At 40.3% G+C, this 15303-nt stretch overlaps 2 protein-coding genes across 5 annotated transcripts in view; one reads left to right on the top strand and one right to left on the bottom strand.

The window, feature by feature from the left end:
- nlgn2b (neuroligin 2b) overlaps positions 1-7643 on the top strand; it is an 84825-nt gene extending 77182 nt beyond the window's left edge. For 3 of the 4 annotated variants that reach the window (XM_082158354.1, XM_082158356.1, XM_082158357.1), the window contains 4 exons: positions 904-1181; positions 1295-1448; positions 3052-3418; positions 3510-7643. In XM_082158354.1, the coding sequence (XP_082014480.1) occupies positions 904-1181; positions 1295-1448; positions 3052-3418; positions 3510-4431 (1721 nt within the window). In that variant the 3' untranslated portion in view covers positions 4432-7643. The remainder of the gene's footprint in view (positions 1-903; positions 1182-1294; positions 1449-3051; positions 3419-3509) is intronic. The other variant, XM_082158355.1, reaches the window with a different exon arrangement.
- Positions 7644-8327: 684 nt separating this feature from the next.
- epob (erythropoietin b) lies at positions 8328-14865 on the bottom strand (the record flags this gene model as incomplete). The annotated part of the gene is given in 6 exon segments (XM_082157317.1): positions 8328-8492; positions 10834-10992; positions 12373-12456; positions 12539-12556; positions 12560-12666; positions 14832-14865. Coding segments are annotated over 6 exon segments (567 nt in total).
- Between the last annotated feature and the right edge of the window lie 438 nt (positions 14866-15303).

Below are 15303 nucleotides of genomic sequence, written 5' to 3' on the forward strand. Positions count from 1 at the left end.
TTTTACAATATGCTATTCTATGTTCTGAATTTTTTAATACACTGATGATATATTGTGTGAAAGTGAGACTGATTTTTGGCACTGCCTTGTGGTGTGTGTAAGACTGATTTATACTGCTATCTCGAGATCACACGTGCATCTGCATTTGATGCCAGTTTATAATGAGTGCTGTGTGATAAAAATGGAGAGATGTGAGACAAATTTATAATGAGCAGCATGTACAACTATGTGTGTGTGATGCAGAAGTATTGGACTGCAGCTGAGCTGATTCTTAATTGATTTCATAGGGAACTGGAGCTGGGGGGGTCTTGTAATAGAGTATAGCGTGTGTGTGTGTGTGTGTGTGTGTGACTGGGGGGGTGGGGGAAACATTTTAATAATTAATAACAGAATCTGCAGATGAAAACCGTGGGACACTTTACATAACAGTGCAGCAGGGTTCTGAAATCCAAGATGGTTTCCTCATGCTCATCCAGAGCGTTTTCGAACACTGCTGAGTTCACTTTGTCTCACTTTCATTCAAGTGTATCAGAGTTTCTACCTGCCCTATTTAAAACACACATTAAAACGAGCCCCTGACTCCTGGTTCATGTTGTTATTGGTTACACCCTGTTGAAGACCAGCATGACCTCAGAAAACTTCCTCCATGTTTGCACAGCTCCAAAAGTCCACATTGTAAATCTGGACCTGAGTATGCATGACACATTATGAAATCAAATCTGATTTGTGTTTCACACAACTGCAAAAAATGATGGAAAAAATGTCCACTGTCCTTCCTTGTATGATGATAAAGATATTCAGTGGCTTTATCTTGCTCATGGTCATGGGACACTCAGTGTCCACATTGACTCACTCGTATTATAGCCTGCTATCTGACTTTTCTTAGTCATTGCTTATATCTAGCCCTGGTTTCAGGATTGTTCCAGAGGGCCATTGCTCAGAGTGGCTCCGCCATATCCAGCTGGTCAGTGAACTACCGACCCCTGATGTACACCAAGATCCTGGCCAAGAAGGTGGGCTGCAGCTACAGCGACACTGCAGATCTGGTGGACTGTCTGCGAAGGAAGAGCTTCAGGGAGCTGGTGGATCAGGATATCCAACCTGCCCGTTACCACATCGCATTCGGACCAGTGGTGGACGGAGACGTGGTGCCCGATGACCCTGAGATCCTCATGCAGCAGGTGTGATTTTGGACACTGCAAGGTCCCCGAGTTTAGAGTGATCCTAGAGTATAATCATGACAGTTCATTAGCGAAAGTGAGTACTGTGGGTGACATTTGTGCAATGTCCTCAGGGGGAGTTCCTGAACTACGACATTCTGTTGGGGGTGAACCAGGGTGAAGGGCTGAAATTTGTAGATGACAGTGAGGGTGAGGATGGAATTTCAGCTGCTTCCTTTGACTATACCATATCCAACTTTGTGGACAACCTTTACGGATACCCAGATGGTGAGTTTCACAGACACACTTGCACTATAACAGATCAGTGTTTGCACTGTCATTGCCGCCACTGAGTCAACAGTGCAACGGCAAAAGAAACTGTACTGTTCACTGAAGTTGTATGCATGCAGAATTATTTTAAACATCTGTCTTTATGTAAAAAAGATATATATATATAATTTGATGATTTAAGAGAAAGTGTAAAATAATGGCACAACTATATGGATTTCTATTGCATTGCATATGCTGGCTACACTCAAAAACAAACATACAGACTAAGCATAATCTGATTCCTGAGTACTCTTATAAATCAGTTCATTTTAATGAACCACTAATAAAGACTTACAAACTTACCACTTATTAGTTTGAATCAAATCCTTGAATAATTGAACTCATCAGAGCAGTTACTGAGTAAACATCTGATCCCAATGCCTGTTCAAAATATATCATGTTATTGTGACAGACTAGAAAACTAATGTAATTTGCTGGGTAGATTACTTTGAACAAATTGTAGTCCATTACTGAATACAAATTACATGATAAAAATTGTAGTTAGTAACATAATCTATTACATCACATTTTAAGTTCAACTACTTTTTGATTACTTTAGATTACTTTTGACCTAACTAGTTTATAATATTGATTTGAATTGTATAATTTTGTACCACACTGATCAAAAATACAAAAAAAGAAAAATTATTCAATTTTGTGACAACATGCAACATGACAGTGCATTTCTCTAACTTGGGAAGGAACTGCAGGGATTAATACATTTATGAAAAACTTAAATCATTAAAAAGTTAAATTATAAAAAATAAAACCAATAAATATAAATCACTTACAATTATTTATTTATTTTTTGTATGTTTTATTTGTTTATGCTGGGCGGCCTCTCAATTTTCCATGTACCAGTAATTATAGTCGCCTGACTAGTGGCCAATCTGAGTCTGCAATTCAAAAAAACTTTTGAGAAAAAAAAGAGGAATAATTAGGGAGAATCAATGAATTGTGAATAATTTAGTGCCATTTTGTAAATATTAAGTAATCAATAAAAAAGTAACTATTCTGATTGAGGTTTTTTTAAACATAATTCAATCTAATTGCAAGTATTTATTTTTTGGAATCTGATTACATAATCCTATAAGAAGTTACTAACCAGCACTGAAAGGTATCTATCTGTTAGTTGTATGCTAAACTTGCAGGACCATTTATTGCTTCTGTTGTCATTTAAAATACATTATTTGTCATATTTACATGTTCAACAAAAAGTATGTTAATAAAATGATTCTGTAGTATTTTTAATCAGGTACTGAATTGAGTAGCTATTAAAAGTTATTTCAGTCAAAAGATTTGCTTTGTACTCCAAAGAAGATTCTGCAGGATGAAAAAACTCTTTCATAAATGTGCATTGAGTACACATCAAATGACACTACACATTCTTTTAGCGGTTGTTCAAGGTAATCAGTCTAATTTTACCCCTCACCTTGGGTGCTTCTGTCTCATTGTCTCCTATGTTGGGTCAAGGTGCCCTGCTTTGTGTGACAACCAACTATGTCTTTCATCATCCAACATCCATCTTTTTCTCTCTTGGTATCTCTCTGTCCCTTCTTAGGTAAAGACATATTGCGGGAGACTATAAAGTTCATGTACACAGATTGGGCTGACCGTGACAACGGTGACATGCGGCGGAAAACTCTACTTGCACTTTTCACCGATCACCAGTGGGTGGCGCCAGCAGTGGCCACAGCTAAGCTGCACGCCGAGTTCCAGTCCCCCGTTTATTTTTATACCTTCCACCACCACTGCCAGACGGAGGCGCGACCCGAGTGGGCAGACGCAGCACATGGTGATGAGATCCCCTATGTGTTCGGTGTTCCCATGGTGGGCGCCACAGATCTATTTCCCTGCAACTTTTCCAAGAACGATGTCATGCTCAGCGCTGTAGTGATGACGTACTGGACCAACTTCGCCAAGACGGGGTGAGAGTTCGAATTTGTTCATTCAATGAGACCTGAATACAAATGCATTTTCTTCTTCTGTCCTGACTTTCTTTCCACTTTTTTTTACCAGTGATCCGAACATTCCAGTGCCGCAGGATACCAAGTTCATCCATACAAAGCCCAATCGCTTTGAAGAAGTTATCTGGACCAAGTTCAGCTCTAAAGACAAGCAGTACCTCCACATCGGGTTGAAGCCTCGCATCCGGGACAATTACCGTGCCAACAAAGTTGCCTTCTGGCTTGAGCTGGTTCCTCACCTGCACACCCTCCATGAGGAGATCATCACCTCTTTAACCACACGACTGCCGCCAGGCGGCCCGCACCGGCCCGGCTGGAAAGGCACGCCCCAGAGTCCAGGCACACGCTCTACTCGCAATCCCACGGTTTCGACCTACCCACCCGACCCGGACCTCGAAGGTTCCGAACAGCCTCCTGAACGCTTCCCGTTCCCGAGTGACACGCGTGACTATTCGACTGAGCTGAGCGTGACAGTAGCAGTGGGTGCGTCGCTGCTCTTCCTCAACGTACTGGCATTTGCTGCATTGTACTACAAACGTGACAAACGGCACGAGCTGCTGCAACGGCGCCATCGTCGTCTCTCGCCCCAACGTGGGGCGGCGCCGGGAATCGGCATTGTGGGGGCTCCGCCCCATAACGACCTGGCACTGAGCCAGGAGGAGGAGCTAATGTCCTTGCAGATGAAGCAGCAGAGGGTGGAGCTCGACCACGGCACGCCCCTTCCAACACGTGGTCTCCTCGGCGACCTGGAGCCCCTGAGACCACCCGTGTGCCCGCCAGACTACACTCTGGCGCTACGGCGGGCCCCCGAGGATGTGCCACTCATGACGTCTAACACACTTTCCATGATCCCCAGCACCATCACTGGCATGCAGCCCCTCCATGCCTTCAACACTTACCCCCCTGCCCCTGCACCAAGTGCTGGGCACAGCAACAACGCCCTGCCCCACCAGCACTCCACCACGCGAGTATAGTGACCCCTCTGAGGGGACCAGGCCCCCCCCAATCGCATAGGAACACAGACCTCCGGTACTAAGAGTGGTGCTCTACACGGATACTGTCCAACCCACCACTCCTGTCCTTTTTAAGTCCACTCCCAGCACACACTGTTTCTCTCTTGTTCTTTCTTGTTTTACTCTTCCTGCTCCTCTTGTTCTTGGGTTGAGTAGCGGAGAAGGTTTTGGGTGGAGAAACGTCATTTTCCCCACTCAATACAGCAGCTATCCCCTTCCCTGTTTTCTTTTTTCTTGTTTTCTTTTCTTTCTTTCTTTATTCACGTTACATTGCCGTTTTTCTCTTTCTTTTTCTTTTTTTCTTCCCTGACAGTCTTCTGCTCTTCTGTAGCTGTTTCTAGTCCCCCAAAAAAGAACAGTTTTTCCTACTTCGGACTGTTTTATAAACCAAGAAAACATACGTGTAAAATATGTATTATTGATAACCTTATAAGGCTATGAATGAAAAAAAAAGATTCTACTATCTAATTTTTACCAGCATTCTTGTGCCAAGTACTGTGATCATCGTCCAATCAGACGCAGTCTTGTGGACGGACGTGGAGAGAATCGCCTGAACTGGATTTATTCAAGGAATTTGCAGAATTGAGAAAAAAGTGCCAAATTTGTTTTTGTTTTCTTTGGTCTCTTTCTCGTTTATTATGTTTGTTTTTGCTTTTTGTTTTGCACTGTCACTGTTATTTGCCTATGGGGAGAAATGAACAACTAGATACAACTACTACAAATATATATATATATATATATAAATATAAAAATATATATATATATATATATATATTTATATATATATATATAAAGTAAAGATATAGAATAATTAAATTTATACCTTGATTGCGCTTTGGGAAATTTGCATGATTTATTTTTAAGAGGAAAATGGACATCTTGAAGAGAATTTGTTCCGCATTTGAGATTCAAGACTCTTCATTATTTGTCTTTTTATTGTTGTCTTTTTCTGCAATAGTCTTCTCTCTCTTCCTCTCTCTATCTCTTTCTTTTTTTTCTCTTTGTTTTTTTTTTTACACCAGCTATATTTTGTGCACTTCATTTGGAGATTCTTTTCCCTCTGTAGATACATGGTCGTATCCGGAAATGAAACTGATTCTTGACGATAATAAAGAGGATAAATAGTTCCCTTCTTTTTTTCATTTATAATTACGGAAGCCGTACGACAAAGCTCATCTCAGAGAGAAGGACTGATCAGATCCACGATCCTCTCCTCTCCTTTTTTATCCCTTTTATCTCTCTCCGCTCGTATAGTCCTCTGTAGTTACCCGCGCATTACGCCACATTGAGTTAAGGAACATTCGCTGTTGCTCTTTCTCTCCGTTTCGGCGTCAAGACTTGGACTCTGCTGAGCTGGACGTCCAGAGCGACGGGATCAACACCTGCGCCCGTCCCCGCACAGCTGGAGTCTCTCCGTATCTCTCTTTTATCCAGAGCCCAAGAGAGCTCATGACGTGTCCAGAACATTCTTCCCCCTCACTGACACTGACCTTTGAGTGATTATCTCAGTTTGAGCTCACTTGTCATCAGGCGGACATCTTGTTATATGCCCTGTCACAAGTCTCCATAAGACCTTCTGATTCAACCTCTCACTTCTCAAAGTGTTTTTTTTCTTTCTCCGAAATCTCTCTTTCAGGGTGCCGAGAACGATCTGGCCGAAAGGAAATGGGAGATGGGCCGTTTGCATTCGCGTGTGTATGAGGAACAGGACAGATGTGGCCTCTAAATGAGCTCTGGAGACTGACTCTGGAAGCTTCGTACATCAGGTTTGAGCCACGGTGACGGTCAGAAACTAAACACACTACCGTTACGCAGCCTGAAGAGGTGCACTACTCTACAGTGGACGAGGCATCACTCCTCGCACCACTTAAATATACATTTATGATCCATAACGCAAGCAACTGTGCACACCGATCTCATCTCCATCCATTTTTTGTTCTCTCGTTGTCTTGTTTTTGGAGTTTCTTGTCGGTAAAAACACACAAGACCACTTTCTGTCATGCCATGACGAAAAACACAAGATGCAAACTGTACATTTTTATAAGTGTAGGAGATGACATGGTCTTTGTAAATATTTTGTTTATTGTTGGGTTCACAGCCAATCGTATCCACTGTAAAAACAGGTGCAAGCTCATTCGTCCAATCACATCCCTCCTTGAAGACCCTATTAGATTTTCATTTGAAGGTTTACAGATATTTTTGACAAAAGACATTAAATCGTAATGAATGTTGAGGGAAGCGGGAATGAAGCGAATCCACATTAGAGGATATATATGAGTCAAGAATGAGCGCATTTGATGAGAATAATTGCATTTGGAAGTCAAATTTGCTGCAAGGCCCGACAATGCGGCGGACAAAAGAGTTGCTGGCTGCATCTGATTCTGTTTCATTTGAAAAACGGAGGGTGGAACCGATCAGGCTCTAATCAGAATATTTTGTTGGAGAGAGTTAAATGAGAAAGTTTATTTGGAGAAGCTCGTTTTATTTCCACGTACAAGGCGATATGATGCAAATCGCTAGAGTCAGCCGTTTTTTTTTTTGTTTTTTTTTTGAGAGGCCTGCTGTTTGAGTCATTCTCCTGGGTGTTCTTCATTACGCTTCAGTGGACTAAATGACACTGTGGGGTGTTTGTTTTCTCTTACCTGGTTGTAAGTTCTTAGAAATTTCATGTTTCCCAAACCATTGGAGTTGAGTTTTGTTGGAGTGAAAGTGGGATTTCACAGAGTTCTGGCTTATCTCTTTGTTGTGAATTTGAGCTGCATATATTTCAAAGTAGAGAATTTAAACAGTTCATATTTTTCTACAAAATAAAGGGAGAGAGATGATTCTACCGGCAACTGACAGACATATAAAGCACACTCTCACCAGACATACATGGTGATACTTTTTGTCTGGGTTGCCTATGTATTATAGAGGATTTAAAGAAAAAAATACTGAGAAACACAACTGTTGAGTATTAATGCTTGGTCGCCAAAAAAATATAAAAAAAAGACTTGCACCTGTTGAGTTTCATTTTGTTGAATTTCAGCAACGTAAAAAAGGCTTGATGAGGGGACTGTGTGACCGCAACTGGTCTAAAGAATGAAATTCATATTTCTATTTCCTATACAGGCTACTACACACTGTATGTTGTGTATCTGAACTGGACAACATTAAAAAGGCTATTAAACATACAGACAGGCCTGTCTCCTTCTTTGCATGTTGTTGTCCTAAATTGTCTACTTTCAAAAATAATATGATCTGTTTTTATTTGCTTATTTTATTTATGTATTCTTACAGTTCCATTTAAACTTGTTGTTTTGACCTGTAGATGGAAGCATATGCAGCCTCACAGTGTAGTGTCCACATGGCAAATCTTGCTGAACCCTAAACCTTTGGTCCTGCGTATCTTAAACGTACACATCTCAGAAAGAGGGACGTGTCTTAAAAAACAAAACAAATAGCAGCACAATTCATGGATTTGTGGAAAAACTGTACATACAAAGATAATTGAATAAAAGTGTCTCGCGTGTACTATAGTCCAGGTGGCCTTATACAGCCGGAAAAGCTGTTCGCCAAACCACTATGAGCCTTTGAGCCTGCAACGGGTCCACTTGTGGGCTCTGATATGTTCCTCCGCAGGTTCCTCGTTCCTCTGCCATGAATGCCTTTTTGAATACGACAAGGTGTCTCTACCGTTTTGCTTTACTCTGCACGTGATGCATACTTTAGATGACTGCAGGCTTTTAAATGCAATAGAGCATTTGAAGAGCGGCACCCGGAAAGTATAAGCTCTTTATGATTGAGGAAGGAGTCACAATCAAGCGTTTTTGTCCGGGTTTGTGTGTATGCGTGACTGTTGTAAACAGTTCCTCGAATCAGCTGTTTTGCCGCTGGCAGGCTGGTGCAGCTGAAAGCAGGAGTCTGACTTTGCCTCGCAGGAAGCTGCTCCGCACCTGCAGAAGTTCTGGGAGAGAGGAGACCTCCTGCATCTGTGAGCTGGCAGGAGCTGAATCATCTGGAAGAACTGTGGACCTGGCCTGCTGCGGAAACAGAACCGATTAATTAGAGAAAATTGATCATCCCAAAAATGTATGAAATGGATAGATTGCAGCTCTAAAATCTGATTAGCATGTAAAACAAACCAAGACCGTTTTCTAGTGTGAAAATCAACTACTGGAACCGGCTTTGGCTACTAAGCTAGTTACCCCTCCCATTTCATGTATTGTACCCTAGTGTTATATTTTAAGCATGATTCATTATATTTTAGCACCCTGGGAATGGTTCACTGATGATGATTGATATATATTGATGCAGCCTTTAATTCATTCTCATTGTTACAGACGGCAATGAATCATATATTGGGGCCGTGGTTTACTATGGTGCGAAAAATCCCATTAGACTGAATTACTTATTTAGAATGCAATAAAATCAGCAAAGTCTGCTCCAGACATACAATTATCCAGCCATCTCTATTGTCTATTCAACTGACATTTTATTTATTTGTTTATTTATATATTGCTTTATCTGAATTGCAAAACTGAAGACTTTTATTTATTTTTAAATCTATCTATCTATCTATCTATCTATCTATATATAAAATGACCAACCACCAAAAAATGTTTATATATATATATTTTTTTATATATATATATACACAGTTGTAATAGAAATGATTCAACCCCCAATGCAAATGAAATAAAAGTAATTAAAATAGCTCAACACAACAAATGTTTCAAGTGGTTTCCCCAAATTCAACTGAAAATGCCACTTTTAATGACTTCTGCAGTCTCAAAATTATTCAACCCCTAACCAGACACCAGCTTCTGGCAGCATTTCTGAGGAATCTTAGCCCATTTCTCATTAGCAATGCCCTCCAGTTCAGTAATATTCAAGCCTTGGTTGAATTTGAGATGTGCTTGGGTTCATTGTCCTGTTGGAAGGTCCAGTGACGCCCAAGCTTCATCTTCCTCAGTGATAGCATGACGTTTTCTCCTAGGATTTCCTGATACTGATTATCCATCTGGCTTTTAACACGCTGCAGGTTTCCAGTGCCAGAGGATGCAAAGCAGCCCCAGAGCATCACAGAGCCACTGTCATGCTTAACTGTTGGCAGAGTGTTCTTTTCAGCATATGCTTCATTCTTCTTCCTCCAGACATACAGATTATCCATAGGGCCGAAAAGTTCCAGTTTTGTTCCGTCACTCCAAGAACAGAATCCCAAAACTTCTGTAGCTTATTTATATGATTTTGAGCTTTTCTTGTGCTTTTGGGTCAGTAGTGGTGAATGTCTTGAAGTTCTGGCATGAGTTTAGTACGCACCTTACTGTGCAAGCTGAAACCTCAGTGCCTGTTGCCACCAAGTCTTGCTGCAAGTCTTTTGCAGTCACTCGAGAGTTTTTCTGCAGCAGTTGATAGATTCCTTGTTCTGCTCCGTCCAGGTAGTGTAACCACTGTCCCTTTAACTTTGAATTTGTGAACTATGCTTCCAAGGATGTCTCTAGGAACATTTAGTGCCTTCGCTATCTTTTTGTATCATATTCCTTGTTTTTGAAGGGCAATGATATCTTCTCTTAACTTTTTGGACAATTCTTTTGACTTAGCCATATTTCTAACATGCAGTCAAACGTGACACTCAACAAGCCTAGCCAGTTCAGATATTTCATGTGTTCTAGCTCAAGTGCACCTGGTGCAACTAATGAAGCCCTTGATTAGTTGCATCAGGTGTGCTTGAGACAACACCTGTTTTGCAGATTTGTGCTGTTGTGAGGGATTCTATTCAGGGGGTTGAATAATTTCGTACAACTGTACACACACAAACTGAAACCGTCAATCACGGTTTCCAGAAAAATATTACGCAAAATATTATGCAAAGCTGTTTTCAACATTGAGAGTAAGAAATGTTTCTTGAGAAGCAAATCAGCATTTCAGAATGATTTCTGAAGGACCATGTCTAAAATTCATGTCTAGCGCTGAGCTGTTCATTTTCAAAAAATCATTTTGCATCTTTCATGACAGAAATAGGTTAAAATATCCAGTTCCCTAAAAGGTTAGTATGGTACTATTGCAACACCCTCCACTCATGGACAGCTATTATGACATGCCTGCAGTGCAAACACACAGACATGAATCTCCACAGCACTACACTACACTTCACCTCACAGTCACTTAACTATCAAGCTTTGGGGAAACAAAACGCACTTCCCAGAATCATGCTGCCGCTTTGACTGCAGCCAACATAAGAGAGAGAGAGAGGAATTAAAGGGCAGACTGCACGTTTGCACAATTTCCTAGAATGCCAAATTAGCTAAGAGGCTCATGCTAGATGTTAATGTCAGAATTGTCAAGAAGAAACAAGACTTCACTCTGACACTCTTACTATACCTGTAAATCAAGACTGTGCAGGATCTGGCCGAGGCTGTGGATGTTACTGATGTTGTTATCCAGAGTGCTGGCCAGAGAAGAGTTGCTCACTGCTTTCTTCGCTGTACTCAGAGCCAGCAGAGACAGTCCAGTCTGGACCTCCATGACCTGCCCCTGAACCTGGACACATCTGTCAATGATTTGAAATGCTTTCATACTGCTTTGTAAAAAATGCTTTCACATAATACACTTGCTGTAAAGGGGTCATGAACTGGATTATTTTATTATCTAATGTTTCCTGGGGTGCCCTTATAATGTTAGAATGATTTTTACATCCAAAATTTTCATAATTTAGAAATAAAAGGCATTTTTCCTAGCCTGATTTTAGCCTCTGATTTGAACGCTCTGTTTGAAGGGGCATGTCTGCGGTGAGACTTCAGTGTAAACGCCCACTGCTGTGATTGGCTGACATGTTTGCATATGAAATAGCTAGCATTGCATGTGGAAATCTTTTACTACGTTTTTACAATTACAGCTATTGAGATTAACAAATCGTGAAAAATGGTTGCAGTGCTGAGCAATGAGCAGATGACAGACAGTCTGTTGATCGTGTGAATGAAGAGATCTCATCAGTGCAATGCAGTGTCTGCACTCTCACGAATGCTTTCACCAAATAACAATGCAAACACAATGTAAAAACAGTAAGAGCTTCGTTGTGCAGTGTAACAGCATCATTGATTTCATAAGTTTTGGCAAGTGTCCAGATAAACTCGCGCTGTGTGATTGACAGCTTGGGCGTTTGGAAAGGGAGCGTTCTTTGATCGCTTTCTGTATATAATTGAATCACAATTTAAATAAGATTATTTTCATCCTACTAAGATGTGATGTTGATCGTTTAGTCACTGGCTTAATTTACTGATGCATAAACAGTATTGAATGATTTTGAGAGAAAGATTATCTGTCTGAACTTGATTACACATCAGAAATCACTGATCACAGATCAGGCATTGGAATAAACATGGTTATTTACATGTTTGTGGTGTTGTTGGCAGATCCATATCGTAAAAGTCTGTTTGCAAGCAGCTGCGTCGAAATTGCAACTGATTTAACAAATAATCCACAGTGAAATGTACCGAATACAAACAAATAATGCACTGCTGAGACATTGTAAAAAAAATAATTAAAAAAACGTTCCCTGCATTAGGATCCTTTGGAAGGTAATGGTATTGATCCTTTGTCGATCACGTAGGCGTTGATGATCTTCTGCAAAGGTGGTCTTTTGCGGCCCTGTGACGTCATAAGTCTCCACTTTTTAGATCCTGTCATTTTCTAGCCTTGGTTTCAATAAAAGCAGTTTTTGGAATAACAAGGAAGTTTTGAGTTTTGAAACTTACAGGGTATTTTTATAGTATAACGAACTCTTTAACTGTCAAAAGATCAAGGAAAATTGAATTCTCAGTTCATGACCCCTTTAATAGTCTATTAAATAGACCAATACTAGAATACAATATAATAATGCTCCTGTATTTGATCATTTTAAACATTGACATTATGACTCACGTCTATATGTTCCCAAACAGCGAAGTCAACTCTACACTGAGGAACAAAGTAGAATTTCATCACTCCACAGCCACCTCTGCAACCTCACTGAGAGAACAAGAGACAGATGAAGTGATGTTTCTCAAAATAACATGACATACTGCGTGAATCCCAATAGAAACTTCACAATGATGACTTCAGAATCTCAAGCTTCTCGAACAAAATGGTCCAGAACCCTCAGGTCGCATATGGGTCGGAGGAGCGAGACCTGGTTTCCACCCAGCCACACAAACACTATCAAAACCGTCACCAGACCTTAACAGACAAGGGAGACAGTGACCAAACCAACTAGACTAGCCAAAATGATGGGATCATTTTCATTTTTGGGTGAACTAACCCTTTAATTTGTCCAAGTGACTCGGTATAGGCCTACTAAAAAGATTAATTCACTGAATCACTTCCTGCCGGTTGCGTGGTTGCAGTAGGTGGTGGTTCTGGCAAGTGAGTAGGTGTGTTCACTTGAAGCAGCGCTGCGCAGACCAGAGCCATATAGAGAAAGAGTTGCGACACTCTTTGATGTCGCCGCTATGGCTGTCACGTGGTTCATGTAAGCCCCAATAGTTCTAAAACATACGCTGGCTGTCATGTTATTCTATGGGACAGACAGCAGCGATTGCATTATTGAACGGTAAATATAAAATAAAACACACACCCAAGTACTTTTTCAGCTGTTATTGCATTATTGCATTTTGTTAATGTCAGTTTTGCATTTGGAGATAAGTTTTAAGCTATATTTTTGGAGGGAAAAGCTTAGTGTTCATGTTCGCATGGGTAGTAGCACTGGCTTTAGCAGCTCTAACTTAACTTTTCCATATCATTCATCTGATGATGGACGTCTCATGATATTTATTTTAGCACAACTGGGCTGTATTAGGCTATTGATTCCCGTGATTTTGCTTATAAATTTTGATTCAGCCATTAGCCTACCTTCGTGATCACGCAAAGAGGTCTGCCGTGGCGGTCCGTTCAGAATTCGCTTAGAAGCTAGCTCACTTCTTCTGATGAAAGTGGCCACCCCCAGGACCATAACGTGAAACATCATCATGTTAAGACTAAGAATATTATTTTAAGATTAAGCCATACACATTATCAAAACTATAACAGATTAAAAACGAATTTAAGCATGGCTGATACAAATGAAGGTTTTCAAATAAAATATTTTTTATTAAACAATGACAGACAACAAAAATGTGTGCTTGTGTGTGTGAACAAGAAAAACAAAAACCAGGGGCAGGTGATCCATGAAACAGACAGGACTGGTGATGGCCATAACAATCCTAAAGGTCCAGCATTGTTCTCACAAGCCGCTTCACTCAAGACAATAATAACATAATGAAAAGTTAGTATATCCCAAAAAATTTAATTAAATAAAAGTTGCTATAAAGGTGGTAGCGATTCATTACCGAACTCTTAGCTGACGAAGTCGCGCTAGCTAACTAACTAACGTTAGCTAGCAGGCAGTGCTTGAAAATTGGTTGAAACAACCAACATAAAATATAAATAATTACGCTGTGCATGTACAAATGAAGACCAGTATAAGCATCGCAAAGGGCCTCTGATACAATATAGACAGTTGACAATTCAAAAGAGGTCGATATTTCGGCAACTTAACTCTGGAACAACTCGACGCGCAGCAATGTAAGTGAATGGTGTCCAACGCCCAAATGACAGTGTTTGGAACTATTCCGATCTTCATATCCCGGAAGTAGGCGGTTAAAAGCGCCGCCATTATTTACAACGGAGGTCTATGGGAGTGTCGCAACTCTCTCTCTCTATGACTCTGGCGCAGACCAATCGGTGTATCTGTATGAAATCAAAGTACCGCGAGAGCGAGTTAGCCTCGAGATGTCATACACCGATCGGTCTGCGCAGCGCTACTTCAAGTCGAACAAATCGATTGATCACATCCCCAATCGATTGATATTGTTTCGTTATTTTATTATCAATTCGGATAATAAAATATAAAATAAAATAGTTTATATTTTTGTGGAAACGGTGATATTTTTTTTCCCAGGATTCTTTGTTGAATAAGAAGGTCAAAAGAACAGCATTTTTGTGAAATAGAAATGTTTTGTAACATAATAAATGTCCTTGCTGTCACTGTTGATCAATTTAATGCGTCCTTGCTGAATAATAGTCGGCCTATTAATTTCTCTAATTTAAAATCTTACATGCCTCAAACTTTTGAATGACAGCATATCACGTTTTCACACAAAAAAAAAATTATCAAAATGATCAAATAGTTTATATGCCTATATTGTAAACTTTAAAATAAAATGATTCTTAACTACAACAAGGGACTAATACTAAATGCAACGAGAATTGTTTGACCGGCATGGATTCAAACGCGAGACATAAATTGCGTAATAAAATTAAAAATAAGTTAAAATTTAGCTCCACTTTAGCTCCAAAAATCTTACCTGAAAACGTTTGCATCCGCAGCGCAATCTGCATTTTTACGATGCATAATGTTCTTCAGTCCGACTTTTATGTTCTTTTTTTTTGCACAGTCTGCACTCTGCAGACTAGCCTGAGCTCGTGCACGACCCTGTTCCTCGTGCGTCCTGATCCTATGGTCCTGATAGTAGGCTATTTCAGCGCTGACCAGCTTAAACCAGCTCATTTATACGATTATTTAATGTTTTACGATTTTCCAAAACTTATTAAAACTGATTTTATCCTAGATTTATTCAAAAATGTTTTTTCTAACTGGAAAAATGTCAAGATTATGGTATGTTTTTAGTTTGACAGCAGCACCATCTAGTGTACAAATACTGAACTACAGCCAGCCATGCATCGTTTGGTCCTGGTTTGGTCACAGCTGTAGAAATAGGTTACACTACTCAAGCATGGATAATGGGCCGGGCCCTGGGGTCTTCCTTAGCACTAGTG

This window comes from Leuciscus leuciscus (genome assembly GCF_965113295.1).
Source record: "Leuciscus leuciscus genome assembly, chromosome: 24".
NCBI classification, from domain to species: Eukaryota; Metazoa; Chordata; class Actinopteri; order Cypriniformes; family Leuciscidae; genus Leuciscus; species Leuciscus leuciscus.